The following is an 18,172-nucleotide window of genomic DNA, read 5'->3' on the forward strand; positions in this document are numbered from 1 at the left end:
GAATTTTTCAACTATTCTTTCCAAAGGACAGTGAACAAATTGCACTGAAATAAGTTTCTCATATGTTCAACCACATATTGTATGATTTTCTTTTGAAAAGCCTACATCTCCAATCCTACTTTGATTTTTTTTTAATGCTCCAAGCTGACTGCCTTACATTGTCCTTGATTTCATTATGATGTAGTTTAAAAATAATAAATGCACAAAACAAAAGATGCCAAATCATTGTTTAGTTAGAATATTTGATACAATAGCAAATGCATGTTGCCACTCCTCCTGGTTGTGAAATAGATTTGCGACAAGGACCGCAATTCTAGTTTTGCAATTGCAGATTATTTGAGGAAATGGGTTATGTCCTAACATGAATACAATTGCAGACACATTGTTGTCAAACTGGATTGTCTACAGTATAACAGCTATTACGAAGTTCCTGATCATGTGATTTAAGTCTCTAAGCATTTGCATCCTTTTAATATGAATTGGGGTGAACTATTGTTTCTAACTGCTTATGATGGTTTGTTTTAAAAAAAAAAGCAACTTTAGTAAAGAAAGTAGGCCCATATCTCTGGTTGGGTTTTGGGACTTGCAAACTAAGTTGCATGTTTGAGTGCAAAGCAATCTGGGCATTTACCTATGGGTAAATATTAATTAATTAATTCATTCCACTTTTAAATGTCCATCTTTTTATAAATGGTCCTTTTGTTATTTTGGATGAAATTCAAGCTAGGAGTTGTCTGGTTCGGGAGGAATTGGTTGGTGAAATGGGTATGTGATGGATGTCTTGGCTGTATACGCAAATATATAGAATACAGAAAGGCATGTTAAACCTTTCTGAAAGACTGACTCCTTTGTTCTTAACTAGAGGTGGATGAACACTTGAGCACCTCCTTGAGATCCAGGATCTTCCTGAATGGCAGAACCGGTGTAAAGGCCTAGTTTGTTCCTTTATCCATATGTTTATATGGAAAAAGTGAGAACTGCCGATGCTGGACTCCCCTGTTCTACAGATGCTGCCTGACCGGCTGTGCTTTTTGACTTGTATGTTTAAATGCTTAATTGACAGCACAGGCTGTTTAATCCCAATCTGTTTTAGTGGGTTTAAGTGACTGGGTGTGCCTTGCCATTTCAGATATTGAAACTTTAAAGTGCCTGAATAATTGACACTTCTAGTACCCTCGAGTAGAAAAGTTTTTTGTTTTAATTGGAGAGTTATTGACTTCTTTTCTAAAACTTTTTTTAAACACCTCCAACTTCCACTAAACTAGCTTCTTTGTCATTGCCTGTCACACATTTATATTGCTAAACTTTGGTCCGGGGTGTGGGGAAATGAGGAGATTGTGTTGCAGGACCTTTTTTATTTTTAATTGCAGTGAGGGCTAAATCCCATAGGGTTGGGTGTGGTGTGGAGGGGAGAACAGTATCTGCCTCTGGCAGTCCCTTTTACTGGATCTACATTTTTCTTTCAGTTCCTGGGTGTGGGCTGAGGTGTCAATCATTCATTTCCTTTGGAGCCAGTATTTCCAAAATGGCACACAGCTAGAAATTGTCCAGCAATGTTTTGTTATCCACTTGTTCAAAGTGGTTATGACACCCCTGTGGAACAGGTGGGACTTCTACCTGAGCCCAAAGGCACAGGTTCAAACATTGCCATGGTGCCATGAGCATTAATGAAAGCATTAAGAAGTCTAATTGGTGACTGGATGAATTGGATATTGACCTATAGCAATAGGATGGAAGATTGGCATATGGGTAACTGCCCAAAGCCATATTGCTGGGAAGGGGATCTTTTTCAGATACAGTAGTATGCCAAGGAAGATGAGATTTTCTAATTTAATTTCTGTTGCCTGCTAACTCTGGCATGTAATTCTAAGGTTCACTTTTTAATGTTAACCTGCAAAGACTTTAGTAATTAGGCATAGATGATTTTTGTTATACTGACTACAATAGTTGCACAGTCCTGGTTAAAACCACACACATCCACAATGTGACTTCCCACTGCCTGCTAGGGAAACAACATACAATACTGCACTGCAACAGCTTGTGAGTAGGATGCTATAAGGCAATGCTGCCTTTCAGATTTTAAATATTTTATTTCTGAAAGCTGTGCTGAATCCTTACAAAGAACAAAAGATGTCGTCATGCTAAGCTGTTCATTCGGCCAAGGGAAGAGAACAATTATTTTTATTTCATTGTAAAGGAAATGCAAGCAGACAATTGTTTATTGTGTGGTTCCCATTCAAATTATATTGAGAAATGTTTCAGCAGTTTTTAGAGTGCTGTGATTGATCTAATGTAGGTCTGCCCATAATGCTGTTAGGAAGGCTGCCCCAGGTTTTTGACCCCATGTTAGTGCAGGGATGCTGATACAAATCAGAATGGCAAATATACAGGTAGTGGTGATAATATACACTGCCTCTGTGCAACAGTATGATTGAAAAGGTTGAAAATAATTGATGGGGTGCCAATTAAGCAGGTTGATGTATAGTAATTATAATGGGGATTTGTGTATCCTGAAACCAAAATAAAAGTCTTGCCTCAGTGTATCACGTCATGGATATATTATTAGTGTTATCCTAACCTCAGCAATCTGTAGCAACCTTGTGGTAAAAGTACAAGTTCAAGAATGTAGGATGAAATTTAATAATCTCAAGATTTCATGTACTGCAAAAAATGCCATAAGAGAAACCACTATCAAATTATAAGGCAATTGAAGTTTACAAGTAGTTGATGTGGATTTAGCATTCATTTAGTTACGGTGGTTTGGAAACCTTCAATTTTCTCAAAGTTTAGGGAAGAATTATTGTTTGATAGCAGGAAAACAACATCCAGTGAAATGCCATCTATTTTGTAATATGCTGCACTCGTTACAGTAACACGAATTAGGGTGCAGGTTTTTCTGGCGAGATTTTTTGCTTCTCGGTTCAGTATGTTCAGCTCAAATCCTCCAGTTTTCGAGGAGGAGCTGTTTGAGTGGAGAATTAAACTGATTGTACCACAATTCTCCCAAATATTCAGCCCTCTGGAATGTGAGGCTGCTGAATAGATTTGACCTTATTCCTACAACCAAAGGCAGAAATTGCTGGAGAAACTCAGCAGTATCTATGGAGAGAAAGTAAAATTAACTTTTTTCTTCCTTCCCCCCCCCCCCCCCCATTGTTAAAGAAGAGTCACTGGATTTGACATGTTAACTGTTCGTTCTTCCTGTAAATGCTGCCAGACTTGCTGAGTTTCGCCAGCAGTTTCTGGTTTTGTTTCCGATTTCTAGCCTATTCTCTTCAAGCTCCCCAATCTCCCTGAAATTGCAATAGGGTCCTTGCTGGGAAGAGAATATTCTGGATACTTGCCCATCACCGGTGGCACTGCGTGGCTGCATGCACTGGCAGCTTTTAAACAGAAGTGAATCTTGAGCTGAGGGAAACAGCACATGCTCTCTATAATATTTCAAACAGTGAGCCACAGATGGAAGCTGCAGCCCTCCTTTTCCAACTGGGGCACATGCATACGGTCACTAAAGGTCTCCTCCTGCCCTAGTCCCTTAGCCTATCCTGTGTGAGAGATCTGGAGGAAAAAGTAGTATATGTTGTTGTTTTTACCCCCCGAAGCCTAGGCCTTCAGCCCCTTGGTGGCTGGTCAGCACTTCATTGTGGAAGCTTGTGATTTCCAGCGAAGTTGGTAAGTCAGCCCTGAAATGGCTGATTGGAGTTCGATTTGATGAGCTTTCTTACTGTTGGAGCTGGGGCATCAGCTACCCTGGTTTAATGCATGGAGTGCAAACATGCCAGCCTACAGTTCCATGGTTTATCTGATTTGGAAATCATTGTCCATTAGTATCTTTTGAAGTGGATAGATTTTAAGAGTGTACAAACACTTTCAACTTTTTAAAACAATGACTAAATTGACTGACTCCACCCACCACACAACAGACAGAAGGAAGTGTGGGCTCTGTATTTTTCATGCAACATTCTCTGACCAATGACTACTTCATCTTTGACCACGATGTTCTTTTTTTTTGGAGAACAAACCTTCATTGTGTTGAGAAGGGCTGTAGTTTAAGTCTGTCTCTTTAATTTGGTACCACTGCAATTCTCTAATCAGATAACATTTGGCAAAATCTAAGTGTGTTTGTCTTACTGAACAGACAATGTTTTGTTGCTCCTGTAGGCCAGTTGTTTCTTATACAAAAGCCTGGTGGGAGTACAAAAATCCCCACAGTGGAACGTTTTCCATATTGTACCTTTTGTCTGTTTTGTGCATGTATTAAGTGGCACCCACATGCATCAGGAGTGAACAATACCATTGGTTATGTTCTTATAACCTAGCACCAGATACTGCACAATGCAGAGATTTTTATTTTGTTTACAATAATTTCATATGGACTTTGCAATGGTCTACTGCTCTTGTCAATATTTCGCAATAAAAGCTGAACACTCAAATTTCTATTGTTTCAGTGCATTCACTGGTTCTGCTAAAGTAAAGTTGCAACTAATTGTGGTACAAATAGATTTGTCAACTACTTGGCCAGCTGCCAGGATTCTCTCTCTCTCTCCTAATGCGCTCTCTTGCTTGAGCTTCCCCTCTTTTTTTCATGAGCAGTGATATTTATTGTAACGTTTTTCACAACAATGGCACAGATGCTAGATACTTTATTGTATTTTGCACTCTGAAAAGATGCGCATAATATTTCAATATGATTTGGAGATGCCGGTGTTGAACTGGGATGGACAAAGTTAAAAATCACCACAACTCCGGGTTATAGCCCAACAGGTTTATTTGGAAGCACTAGCTTTCGGAGCACTGCTCCTTCATCAGGTGGTTGTGGAGTATAAGATTGTAAGAGACAATTTATAGCAAAAGTTTAGTGTGATGTGACTGAAATGACATATTGAAAAAGACCTGGATTGTTTGAGTCTCTCATCTTTTAGAATGAACATGTTTGTTTTAGTTCTTTCATATGTAGATTGCAGAACCTTTTAAAAAGTTACATTCTCAAGTGAACTTTAACAATTGGTGTCATGTCGGCCCAGATAAAGTATTGAAGGTGTGAGATGCCCTGCGTGAGGCTGTCTGTCAGTGCCACAATGGTCAGACTGATTGATTATAACCTAAAACAGATTTACAGAATCTTGCATGGATTCATCAGTTTTGAGCAAAATAAAATGTAATTCTGCAAGTACAAATTCACCCCACAAATGTGTGTGTTGTATGGGTCTGTAGGAATGTGATTGTAGGGCAATGTGCTCACCCATAGGGTGTCATGAACCCAAGGTCCTGGTTGAGGCCATCCCCTTGGGTACCGAACTTGGCTATCAGTCTTGGCCACTTTGCGTTATTGCCTGTCCTGAAGTCCGCCTTGGAGGATGGTCACCATAGGTCTGAGGTTGAATGTCCCGGACTGCTGAAGTGTTCTCCAACGGGCAACAATCCACAGACAAGAGTGTTCCCTCTCAGTTGGAGAGCACTTCAGTGGTCCAGGGCATTCAACCTTGGACCTTTTTTGGGTGACTGTCCTCCAAGGCGGACGTTGGGACAGGCGACAACGCAAAGTGGCCGAGCGGAGGCTGATAGCCAAGTTCGGTACCTATGATGGTCTCAACCGGGACCTTGGGTTCACGTTGCACTACTGGTGAGCTCACTGCACTACACACGTGCACAGACACTCTTGCGCACGGGCAGACTTATACCCCTTTTATACTTGCAGTCTCGCACGTGTACACACTCTCAGACACTCATAACCACCCCCCCACCCCAAAACACCGCACGCATACACAAGTTTTTGAGGTGAATTTGTACTTGCAGAATTACATTTTACTTTGCCCAAAACTGCATGAACCCATGTAAGATTCTCTAAACCCATGTTTTAGATTAGAATCAGTCTGACCATTGGGGCACAGACAATCTCACACAGGGCAGCTTGCACCTTCAATACTTTATCTGGGCTGACATGACACCAGTTGTTAATGTTCACTTGGGAATGCAACTTTGTTTTAAAAATTTTGCGATTTTTTTTTTAGAACCAAAACCAACATCGTCTTTCTAAAAGATGAAAGACTTAACAAACAATTCAGGTCTTTTCCAATATATAATTTCAGTTACATCACACTAAACTTTTGCTATAAATTGTGTTTTACAATTGTGTACTCCACAATCACCTGATGAAGGAGCAGCGCTCCGAAAGCTAGTGCTTCCAAATAAACCTGTTGTGCTATAACCTGGTGTTGTGATTTTTAGCTGATTTCAATGTGGGAATGGTAATTGTCCTCTAGCCGTTTAGGATTTATCCTCCAAATGTCATTGCAATGACTGGATACTTTGCCTGTACCCATCTGACTGAATCTAGGGGCTTTAAATCTAAGAACACAAAGTTTGTATTAACTTGCTCAGCCTTGTAAATTGAAACTGACACTTATTTGATCTGTAAAGCTGTGATCTGATGCTTCAATCAGTTGTAATCTGTGGTTCCAAATTCAGCCTTTAAGAGGAATTTTTATTCACCTTTAATCAACTGACCTAGAAATAACAATTTGTATAATTTGAGACTGCACTAGAAGCTATATTTACCAATTAGAATTAAAGAATGGCAAAATTGTTTTCAGATTAATGTGGCAGAAAGTATTGTCAACTTTACAGCATTTTAAATCAATCTTGTATAAAAATCTTGTCATCTCTTATATAATTAAGTTGAGCAAAAAGATGGTGGGATTGCAATATTGGTTCAGTTATTTCAATCTCAGGAGTGAGGTCAGAAGGAGATCAAGTCAGGAGTTTAACTTCTAAAATAAAAGGTTAAAGTAACTATGGATGCTGGAATTCTGCAATAAACACATTGCTGGAGAAACACAGCAGGTCTGACAACATCTGAAGAGAAAGCAGTGCTATTGGGAGGTAATGACCTAGTGGTATTATTGCTCAGCTGTTAATCCAGAGACCCAGGTAATGTTCTGGGAGCCCTGGTTCGAATCTCAACACAGCAGGTGGTGGAATTTGAACTCTGTAACGGTTAAGGGACTTTGACTGTTGTATTAATGAGGGGATAACGTTTCGGTGCAATGTTTCAGAGGGTGCAGGACTCTTTAAAGCATTCAGAACAGTTCCTTAACCAGTATGTAGCAAGTCCACCCTGAGAATGGACCGTCCCAGATAGAATCCGGGAAGGGATTGGATGGGATGGGTCTTGGTGCTAGTGATCATAACCATATGGTTGTAGCATGGAGCAGGATAGATGTAAAGATATACCAAGTTAAGATTTAAGTGGGGAAACACTATGACTAAACTGAAATATGGTTTATTCCAAGTGGACTGAATGGCTATTTTAAGTTAAATGGGTATTAGATCAGTAGCTGTCTTACAAGGAGTTAAAGATTGGTCAGAGCAAATTAAGAGGGATGGAAGTGTTGTACCTAACCTTCTATCTCGTGTTGCCTGTGGGACAGAATAAGTCAAGAAGAAAACATACCAGATGTCAAAAGCTGAATATGGTGGGAGATGCATGAGCGAAATTTTAAAGGTGAGGTTTTGGAAAGTGAAGAGCCCATGAAAGTATTGATATTGGAAGTAAATCTGTTTTCTGTAAGTATTTTAGAGAAAGCGTGATAATCAAGAAATAAAACAGAACCAAGTTAACTAATCAATAAGTTAACTAGTGGAGGACATACTTAACTTTTTGCACCTATTTTCCTAATTGGAATGAAGCAAACATTTATAATTGAGCAGAGGCATAGTATGAAGCATTGGATAAGGTAATTTGGGCAACAGAAGCATTTCACTTTTTTAAAGTGGGGAAATCACCAAGACTGGATGAACTGTATACCTGGGTACTGAGGGGAAGTGATGAGATAAAAACTAAATACTACTAGATAAACTTGGGAGATATGGCAGAATCTGTAGTGACAGAGTTAAACCATTCTGAAGAGAAGTCAGGAGACTTGACATTTAGCTGTTTGCTCTTCCCACACAGACCTGCTGAGTGTCTAACACTTCCATGGCTCTTGATCTTCTCACTCACTGGGTGGGTGTGAGCAGAGTGTTTAAAGTGGTTGCGTTCTTGATCACTGATATAGGCCTCAACAAATGGACTATAAAATCCTGGTGAACTGGGATATTTGTTTTGAGTCTGTTTCTTGTGCTTGCCTCTTCATTCCTCATGAACTGGTTGGCAGGGACTACAGTGAGTTATTTTTAGCAGTGGAGATGGCCTGCTACCTGACACCTAGCCAGCTCATACCCACTTGTTTTAACAATCAAAATGCTGCCCTGTGTGGCTGGAACAAAGTGCCTCAAACCTTTATCATGTTCTATGAAGTGTGTCTGACTACCATTGTGATATTATTTATGTCATTTGGATGACTTCAAGCAATTGCAAAGCTACAGCCAGTTACTGAGAGGTTGTGAGGTGATTTAGTGAGTGGCAAGTGTTTATAATAGTGACTTTTGTAATGGGAAGGTGGGAACAGCTTATATCTAATCTAACCTGGAACAAGTGACAGGTCAGGAAGGTAGTCAGTTCATATGAATAGTCTGCTATGTATTCTATGTTAGATTTTTAAATTTTCTGTGCGTGAAAGCTGATTGGAGGAACAGCTATTCTGAGCATTTGTAATGAAGATTAATCTGAAGTTCCCTAAACATGGGGTGTTTAGTATCAGATTTTAAGTTCAGTATTATTGTAACCTGAAATGACAAAACAGTACTTTTCACACAATAAATCTTGTCAAGCTACAGAAGAAGCAATGTCTGGTGCATGGAGTTGTTGGTATTAACAATAGGGACAAAGATTTATGAATCTGTTCTTGGCCACTGTCAGGCAAACATTTATTTTGAATGCTTTTTAGTGAAGCAGGTTAAACCTATCTACAGAGATTGTGTTGCCATTGATAATTACTCTACATGAAATAACATTGTGTTGTAGATATAAACAACAATACAATATGTAGTATGAGTGCAAATATTTTCTGAAGTTGATAGCGAGGAAAGTTGTATGCATCAAGTTTAATTTCAAGCATATAATTGTTCCAGATGTTTACTAAGATTTTAAGGCATTTGAAATTAAACATTTGCATGTTTTTTTGTAAATGCAGGTTTTAATCTTCTGTACCTAATAAATCTGTTGCAACAAGCTAGGGGGTGAATTTTCAAACTTTTTAATTTGGCCATAACAAAGGCTTACCTTTTTTAAACCATGAGGATATTCCTTTTTCCAATTTTAACATGTAAATTTTTACTGTAATATTAAGGAGATAATCAAAGTGGTTGTGAGATGACCACGTTTTTGAGTAACCTGAGACTATGGTTCGTTAGTTGGTTGCTGGGACTAACTGTGTTTAAATTCTTGTTTTTTCAGCTTTTGTTTCCCAGTCTGGGTTTTTTTTTCTTGGTGAGTGTTCTCCAGCCTGTTTCACCTTCTTAGTCAAAATCCATCTCTTCTGTTGTCTTTCCTTCTTTAAGAAAAACTCCTTGAAATACAAGGTGGTCCTGTGTTCATTTTGTTCAAGATTTTTTTTTGCCTGCAATAATCTGGCCCAAAAGGCAAAGTTTTTTTTATCATCCGACGTGTGAAAGATCTTATGGTATGCATCAGTTATTATGCTGGTGCAGGGGGTGAGGGAAAGGGGGTGGGCTGGTGGTGAGGGGTACAGTATGATTATTGCTTTCACTGTCTTGAGAGGGTCACAGGTTTTTGATTTCAACTGTTTCTTGTGTGGTCATCATTGATTTCCTGAAACTTGGCCAACCTGTGTTAGGCAGAATGCCCGTGGCCATTTCAAATTTAGTGTTATGATTCCCTTTTTAACACCTCTTTCATTGTGCGCAAGTCCTAGAATTTAATTTGGATGATTATAATTTGCAGCACAATTCACATCTTAATTATGATAAAAATCTAAAATACTTTGGTTCATAGACAAATGTGTCAATTTACAATGTTGTCTTCAAATGAAATGGTTCGTACATTAAAATACATTGTTACTGTGAATATTACTGATTAAAATATTTTAAAATTCAAATCCAATGTCTAAATTGTTAGAGTAGTTTACAAAATGGTTATAAAATCATGAGGGGCGTAGGTAGGGTGAATAGTCAAGGTCTTTTTCCAAGGGTATGGGAGTCCAGAACTGGAAGGCATAGCTTTAAGGTGAGAAGGGAAAGATTTAATAGGGACCTGAGAGGTAACTTTCTTCACACGCAGGGTGGTGTGTGTATGGAATGAGCTGCCAAAGGAAATGGTAGAAGCTGGTACAATTACAGCATTTAAGAGATATCTAGATGGGTAGAGGAATATGAGCTAAGTGCTTTCAAATGGGACTTGATTAAATTAAGATATCTGGTTGGCTTAAAGAGGTGGACTAGTGGGTCTGTTCTGTTCTGTACAACTGACTCTTGAGTATTTCTTGAACACCTCTGAAGCTTACACCTTTATCATTTTCACTGTCTGTCATTGTGGTATTTTTCTAACACATTCCAAGCTTATCTTTTGTCAGTTTTACCAATTGCTCCTGCTCTGATAAATTTTTTTGGATTAAATATATTTGTACCAATCAATATTTCACTTCTGTACCATTCTCGTTCTGACACTACTTCCTTTTAAAACTACTGTAGGATTTCATGTTGTTAAAACCATTCCTGATAAGTCATTCTTTATCATCCTGATCAGCCCTATACCTCTGCATTACCTGGCTTGAATATTCCTCCAGTGTGCAGTTTCCACAAATAAACAGTTAATTTTACAATGTACGTGTAATATTTGAAAGTTCATTCTACTTTGCAATGTTTTGTTTTAGTTTTTCTAAAAGCATAAGTTCTTGATTGCCTCCTTTAATTTCAACATCTTTCTTCCCCAGTAAAATAATCTGATATTGGCAAAGTTGAATGTTTGTTTTATCCTTCATGTAGATTCAGGGTTCCAGGAATGAACATTCTACTCAACACCTAATACTGTGTGTCTGAAGAATACCTGCTTTCAGCTTCTCCACAATTCCTGTTGCTATTTATACTTCAACTTCATCTCTACACAAATATACCTGAATCTTATTCTCTATACCAGCCTTTTTGTGGCTTTTTTAAAAAAATTAAATTGAAATATTCTAAATTGTGCATTTTCTCTGTTCACTTGATGTCACCTGTTCAACAATTTTTAAAAGGGGATTTTTGGGCACAATTTCTTTTTTAAGTTTTTATGTATTTGTTTTGATTTTTTTTAGGGGAAGTGACAGCCTAGTGGTATTATCACTGATCTGTTAATCCAGAGGCTCTGAATGTTGTGGTGAGTTGGGTTTGAATCCTGCCGTGGCTGACAGGGAAGTTTAAATTCAATAAAATCTAGAATGAAAAGTATAATGACCATGAACCTGTTTGTTGATTTGTGGAAAAATCCCATCTGGTTCAGGAAGGAAGGTGAAGCTCCGATTACAGCCAGCCAGGAGCCAACAGGAAAGGAAACTTGCATCTTTACCTGGTCTGGCCTACATGTGGCTCCAGACCCACGGCAATGTGGTTGATTGTTAACTGCCCTCTAGGATGGGCAAGAGATGGCCAATGATGCCCCCAGCCCATGAATGAATTTTTAAAACTACTTCTGTTTGTCCCTGATTTTTAGATTAGATTAGATTACTTAGTGTGGAAATAGGCTCTTCGGCCCAACAAGTCCACACCGACCCACACCCACCCTGACTCATTCCCCTATGTTTACCCCTGCACCTAACACTACGGGCAATTTAGCATGGCCAATTCACCTCACCTGCACATTTTTAGATTGTGGGAGGAAACCGGAGCAAACCCACGCAGACACGGGGAGAACGTGCAAACTCCACACAATCAGCCGCGTGAGGCGGGAATTGAACCCGGGTCTCTGGCGCTGTGAGGCAGCAGTGCTAACCACTCTGCCACCATGCCACCCATTAGATTAACTTTTATGTTTTGTTTTTCATCATTTTTGAGTGATGGGAGGCTCACTGGCTGGACCAGCATTTGTTGCCCGTCCCTAGTTGCCCTTGAAGGTGGGGCTGAGCTGCTGCAGACCACCTGCTGTGGGTTGACCCACAATGCTATGTACTGTTGTGCGACTTGCTGTAAATCCTGACCCAATATTGTTATGTCTCCAGAAAATGTTAAAGATTTTATGGAATACACTGTACTCCAATTCACCTTGCTTTCTATCAACCTTGGTCTGAAAAATCTTGTTCAGATTTGCATATAAAACACAAATTCTAAGACTGTAACAATACGTAAGCAGATATAAGCCATTATCAACTAAAACTGTAATCCCATTATGAACTCTAACCTGCTCAACCACCCTAGAACCAATGCCCTAGTTGTTGACCAGCAAGCAGTCTATTGTTGATCTGTGGGCTAGTGACAGTCATCTTGGCACCTCTTGGCTACAGGTTGTCTATAATCTGAGTTTCAGTTACTGCCTGTTTAATGGTTATTTGGTATCTCTGTGCGTGCCAGATATTTGCTTTCAAAACTACAGCCACCCTTTTGAAACAGTGCTTTTTCTGTACAGTTCTTGCTCCTTTCAGTGCCCAGTTTTTAAAAACACCAAGACAGTTGTTTATCGCACGTAAATATTTAAATAGTTTTAAATATTTTGTGGATGGCCCTCTTCCTTTTTAATTTGGAAGTGAGACAATGTAGTCACCAATGTTGTATCTTCCAACACTCATTGACTCCCATATGATGGCAATTTTCATTTCTGGTCTGTTTTCATTAAGTCTAGGGTGACTCCTGTCTATCCTTGTGGATTTTGTTATTTTTGAACTTTTTAAAAAAAACTCAATAAAAGCTCCAGCTCATTCACTTCAACCTTTTTCATTGCAGCTCACCCAAGGGGTGTCACATATTCCACTGTTCAGTTTCTGGAAGGCTCAATTACCTATTTTTAAGAGCTTTTACTTTCTTTAAACAATTCTACATTGCATTTGTCAATTGCGTGCTATGGATTGTTTTGTTTAAACTTCCCAATAAATCCACTCCTCTTTTACATCTCTCTTCCTCGCAGGTGGCAGTCCACAGTAAAGTTGTTTCTCTTTATTACTTTAGAAATCAGGGCTGGATTACAGGTCATTGTGCTATAAGGTGTTCAGTTAGCGCAAGTTGCCTATAACGTGATTGACGAATTGTGGTCATTGTTTGGATAATGCGATCTTTCTACTGAACGGGTACAGCAACCTTCTGTAGCGCGAAGCTGCAGAGGAACATAACTGTCAGGTTATAGCAGAACTATCTGTATTTCACAGAGTAACTTGCTTTCCTTCCCACAATTTAAAAATCTTTCAGCTGCATCTCAGAGGACTGTATATTAATCTAATCAAATTTATTCTTCCTAAAACTTCCAGAAACCACCTCTCAGGCAGTTAAGGAAGTGTAGCAAGTATTGTCCTTGTCAATGATGCAGAACTTTTTAAAACTTCAATCTTGTGCTCAGTTCCATTATAATATAATTATCTAATATTACTACTGCACCATAACTTGATTAGTTAGTGTTCTTAATTGTTAGGTGCTTTCAGCATTCATAAGCACCTAATTAGATTGTAAACAAATAATTGTTTGTCATTGATCCTCCATTTTGTTATTAAAGGCACCCAAGGTTGTTTTGAGTTAGAGCAATTAAACTGCGATTCTAAATTACTTACGAAGTCCATGCCTCCCTCAGTTATGAAACCTCTTTTTTCACAATTTTTTTTATACACAATTGATTTTAAGTGCAGAAGAAATTATAACACTTTGACAATCAAAAAAACTAATAATAATAATAGATGAAATAATGCATGCTTGCATCCACGTTAGTTTGGAGTGGAAAATGTTCAGATTTTGATTCTTTTGAAACTTGATTTCCGATTATCGTGACAAGCTGAAGAGCAGAGTCAAAGGCTGGATTTTTCAAGTTTATCTTTGTTGAAAATCTGGCTTATTGCAGAGGGACAAAAAAGGTCAAGATGTGTTTAAATCCTGCAATTTCTCTGGGTGTGCTATTTAAATTCTGATCTCCAGGGCATCAATTCTCTGAAACAATTGTGGCTTCTCCTAAGTTTGTTCTGTGTACACCCATGTGAACAGGAAGTGCCAAGTATCAACGGTTTTTTTTCAAGAAGCATTGTTTGGCAAAATGTTTTTATGCTTTGTGGGGACAGATCAGTACCGTACTATGTATTTTAGTGGAAATCCTTTCTTTGCCTTAAGGGAAATATTTGTAAAGATTGCCTTTTGAAAGGAAAAGTTAGAAAATCCTTATCGCAGCACCTGATACCATTTAGATGTTATCTCTTTTTTTATATAAATAGAAGCTAAATGTTTAAACCCATGAGCTATCTTTACTGGTTCAACTTAAGTATGCTTATGATGCTAGTGGAGGTAAATTATAGCACATCTTAAAAAGCAGCATTCCCTATTTCAGTTTATTGCTGATGGAAATACTAGATATCACTAGGTTGAAAAATGTAACGTGCTAACTCCTTTGTTTGTTATGCAGTTAATTTTTCACAGGTGCTGCACCTGACATCTGGTTTTAACCTGGGTCTTGTTTGTACTCTGTGTAATTTTTTAAAATAAATCTGGCTGTTGGGTTAGGATTTGTGTGTAGGAGTATGGTGACTTCTGAAATCAGTAGTTTTCTTGTATATTGGAATGCTCGCAATCTCTTTCAAAGCTTTGAAGACTTTTTTTTTAGAATAGTAGCAGTCACTATTGTAAGTGACAGCCTTCATCTATCTATATCTGTCTTCTCCCCACACCACTCCCTTTGTCTTTTACTCTAAGCAACCTTAACATCTCTTCCATTTGCTCCTCTTGTCCTACATCAGTTCCCCCCCCCCCCCCCCATAGAGAAAAGAAGAATTTTCCAGCCCCCTTTGTTTCTAATTAAATCAAACTGAACTTGAGGTGTTGACTTTTTTTGCCCTCTACAGATGCTGCCAGATCTGTTGAGTTTCTCTCGCTGTTTGTTTGTTTGTTTATTTGATATTCCACTTAGTTTCAGTATCAGATTCAGAGTACCACCAAAAATATGCTATTGCCTACAATAGTCCCACCTGCTTGCGTGCATGCCCATATGTCTGTCCTTGACATACTGCAGTGTTGCAGTGAAACAGCACAAACTGCAGGTACATCTCCTCCTCAGACTCGGTACTTTACATCCTTCTGGACTTGACATTGAGTTCAACACCTCTTTTTAAATTGTGAACCATTTCTTTCCTTGCTTTTAGCTTGCTGTCATATCCTCCCCTCCCCTATCCTTATTAAAGTTCATTTTCCAGTGTGGCAGGAGATGCACCATGGTTCTACCATTCTCACATTCTGACTCTCATTTTCTGTAAACTACTGACACTTTTAGAATTGTGACTTGCTTTTGTGAAATATGAACTTGATGATTTTAATTCATTGATCTCATTGTGGATTCTGAGTTTGTCCTTGACAGTTAGTTGGTTAACAGGTCTTTAGTTACCAAGTTACTTCTCTACATTGTCTCAGCTATATACCGATTTTTTTTTTTGTTTTTTTTGTTGGGAATTGCTGGTTCCTTCCCATTCTGCCTATATGTTAACTCCAAAACAGCAGTGTTACATCCTATTTACCAGAACAAATGTTGGATAATAAAGCTGACTTCAGAGATGGTTTATTCCTGCTTTGAATGTATGGTTTCTTTCCTTTATCCATTTCATTAACTTCAATCTAATAACAAGTGATATATTACAGTGGTTTTTTGAATTTGGCATTCAGTAGTTAACTATTACCTTTTTAAGGGAAATCTGGAATAACTTCCTAAATATTATGATTTGAAGTGAGAGTTTATGAAACTAAAATCTTTTTGTTTTGCAGGAGCCTTTTGAGGATGGTTACGCAAATGGAGAGGAAGCCAGTCCAGCTGAGGAGGCTGTGTCAAAACATGTTGTTGACAATAAAGGGGTTGTAAAGTTTGGCTGGGTTAAAGGTGTTCTGGTGAGTAATTGCGTCTTTTTGCTTTCAGTAGATAAAACGAGAATTTTTAGTCATCAGTTTTTAATTTTTTTTGGGGGTGGCTCAGTGGCTAGCATTGCTACCTCCCAGTGCCAGGGACCCGGGTTCGATTCCAGACACTGGCAACAGAGTTTGCACACACCCTCCCTGTGTCTGTGTGGGGCTTCCTCTGTGTCTAATTTAGAATGGCCAATCCACCCTAACCTGCACATCTTTGGACCATGAGATGAAATTGGAGCACAGTGTTCAGGGATGTGTAGGTTAGGTGGGTGAGCCATGTGAGATGGGAAGTACAGAGTAGGGGCTTGTGTCTAGATGGGGATGATCGTTTGGAGGGTCAGTGTGGGCCAAATGGCCCGAGTCCACACTGTAGGGATTCGATGATTCTATGAACTTTGTGAAGCTGTTACTTTTAATTTTTGTGAAACCGTTTAGAAATCTTCTGATTTTTTTTTGTGTGTTGGTATAACTTATGACACCACTTGGATTTTAGCCCCAAAGTGGGCAGCTTACAGCAAATGTCTCCAATTTTTGTCTTTGCAAAAGTAGATTTCTTTTTGCAGGACTGAATTTCTGGACTTTGAAGGTACAACCACCACCTCTGCATGTCTTTTAGCTCCACAATAAAATTTAATGCTGATATTCAGGCAAAGTTGTTGCTTTATATTGATGACTTCTTCCTAATTCATAGTACCCAGTTCCAACTCTCTCATGCTGTGTCTTTATATGAAAAAAGGAAAGCAGATTTTTTTTTTCCCTGTAAGGGTGAAGCTTGTGCAAGGTGCTTATTTTAATGTGAAAGTTACTGTTCGTCACTGCTTTTAATGTTACTGCAAATAACATCTTTGCACTCCTAATAAGCGCTCATTTTGGGGGAGAAATGCATGCAAATAAACTGACTGCTTTTAATATCGAATTGCATGAGATCTAATGGACATTGACTGACTGTATAATTCTTTTTTCAACTTTATTTAAAAAGTCCGTGGCAAATCACTAGCAATTTACAGACTAAAAATTCTACGAGAAAGCGGTAATTAACCAGCTTCAATTTGAGTTAGTTCACTGTTAAATATGATAATGAGCCTGCAATAATGCAAATCTCAGTAAATAATTGTGATTCTAAATGTATTATGGTATTTCAAGAGATTTTCGAAGCTGTTGATTAGAAGGACCCATTTCAAATGGGTTAATAACCAAAATTGCAATACAGTGAAATACTTGTCAATTGAAGTTGCTGCATGCAAAAAAGCAAGCTGTAACAATGCATTTGGGAAAATTGTTGTTTGGTGTGGGTAGGTGTGTGCACCTCACTGCAGTCTGTTTATCCTGAGCAGGAGCCCAGAGGGAGCAGAGCACAGTTCCCATCCCACCCAATTACAGCTGATTTAGAGTTTTATAGAGATGTACAGCACAGAATTAGACCCTTCGATCCAACTCGTTCATGCCGACCAGATATCCCAGCACCCAGCCCATATCCCTCCAAACCCTTCCCGTTCATAAACCCATCCAGATGCCTTTTAATTGTTGCAATTGCACCAACTTCCTCTGGCAGTTCACTCCATACATGTACAAACTTGGAAAAAGTTGCCCCTTGGGTCTCATTTATAGCTTTTCCCCCCCTCTCCCTAAACTTAGGCCCTCTAGTTCTGGACTCACCCAACCCCCCACCCCAGGGAAAAGACTTTGCCTATTTACCCTATTCATGCCCCTCATGGTTTTATAAACCTCTATAAAGTCACCATCAGCCTCCGATGCTCCAGGGAAAACAGCCCCAGCCTATTCAATCTCTCCCTATAGCTCAAATTCTCCAACCTTGACAACATTCTTGTAAATCTTTTTGAACCCTTTCGTCCACTCCATACTCTGACCAATAAAGGAAAGCATACCAAATGCCGCCTTCGCTATCTTATCTACCTGTGACCCCACTTTCAAGGAGCTATGAATTTGGTCTCTTTGTTCAGCAGCACTCCCTAGGACCTTACCATTAAGTGTATATGTCCTGCTAAGAGTTGCTTTTCCAAAATGCAGCAACTCTCATTTATCTGAATTAAACTCCATCTGCCACTTCTCAGTCCATTGGCCCATCTGGTCAAGATCCTGTTGTAATCTGAGGTAACCCTCTTCGTTGTTTACTACACCTCTAATTTTGGTGCCATCTGCAAACTTACTAACTGCACCTCTTATGCTCACATCCAAATCATTATTTGATTTAAAGTTCCCTGCAATC

The 18,172-nt window shown here is 38.9% G+C and overlaps 1 protein-coding gene across 2 annotated transcripts in view; it reads left to right on the forward strand.

Annotated features, from left to right (window-relative positions):
• The window catches only part of slc12a2 (solute carrier family 12 member 2), a 231,448-nt gene that overhangs the window by 61,118 nt on the left and 152,158 nt on the right, over positions 1-18,172 (forward strand). For both annotated transcript variants that reach the window (XM_072591024.1, XM_072591016.1), the window contains exon 2: positions 15,808-15,927. In XM_072591024.1, coding sequence (XP_072447125.1) covers positions 15,808-15,927 — 120 coding nt within the window. The remainder of the gene's footprint in view (positions 1-15,807; positions 15,928-18,172) is intronic.

This window comes from Chiloscyllium punctatum, chromosome 2 (genome assembly GCF_047496795.1).
Source record: "Chiloscyllium punctatum isolate Juve2018m chromosome 2, sChiPun1.3, whole genome shotgun sequence".
Taxonomy (NCBI): Eukaryota; Metazoa; Chordata; class Chondrichthyes; order Orectolobiformes; family Hemiscylliidae; genus Chiloscyllium; species Chiloscyllium punctatum.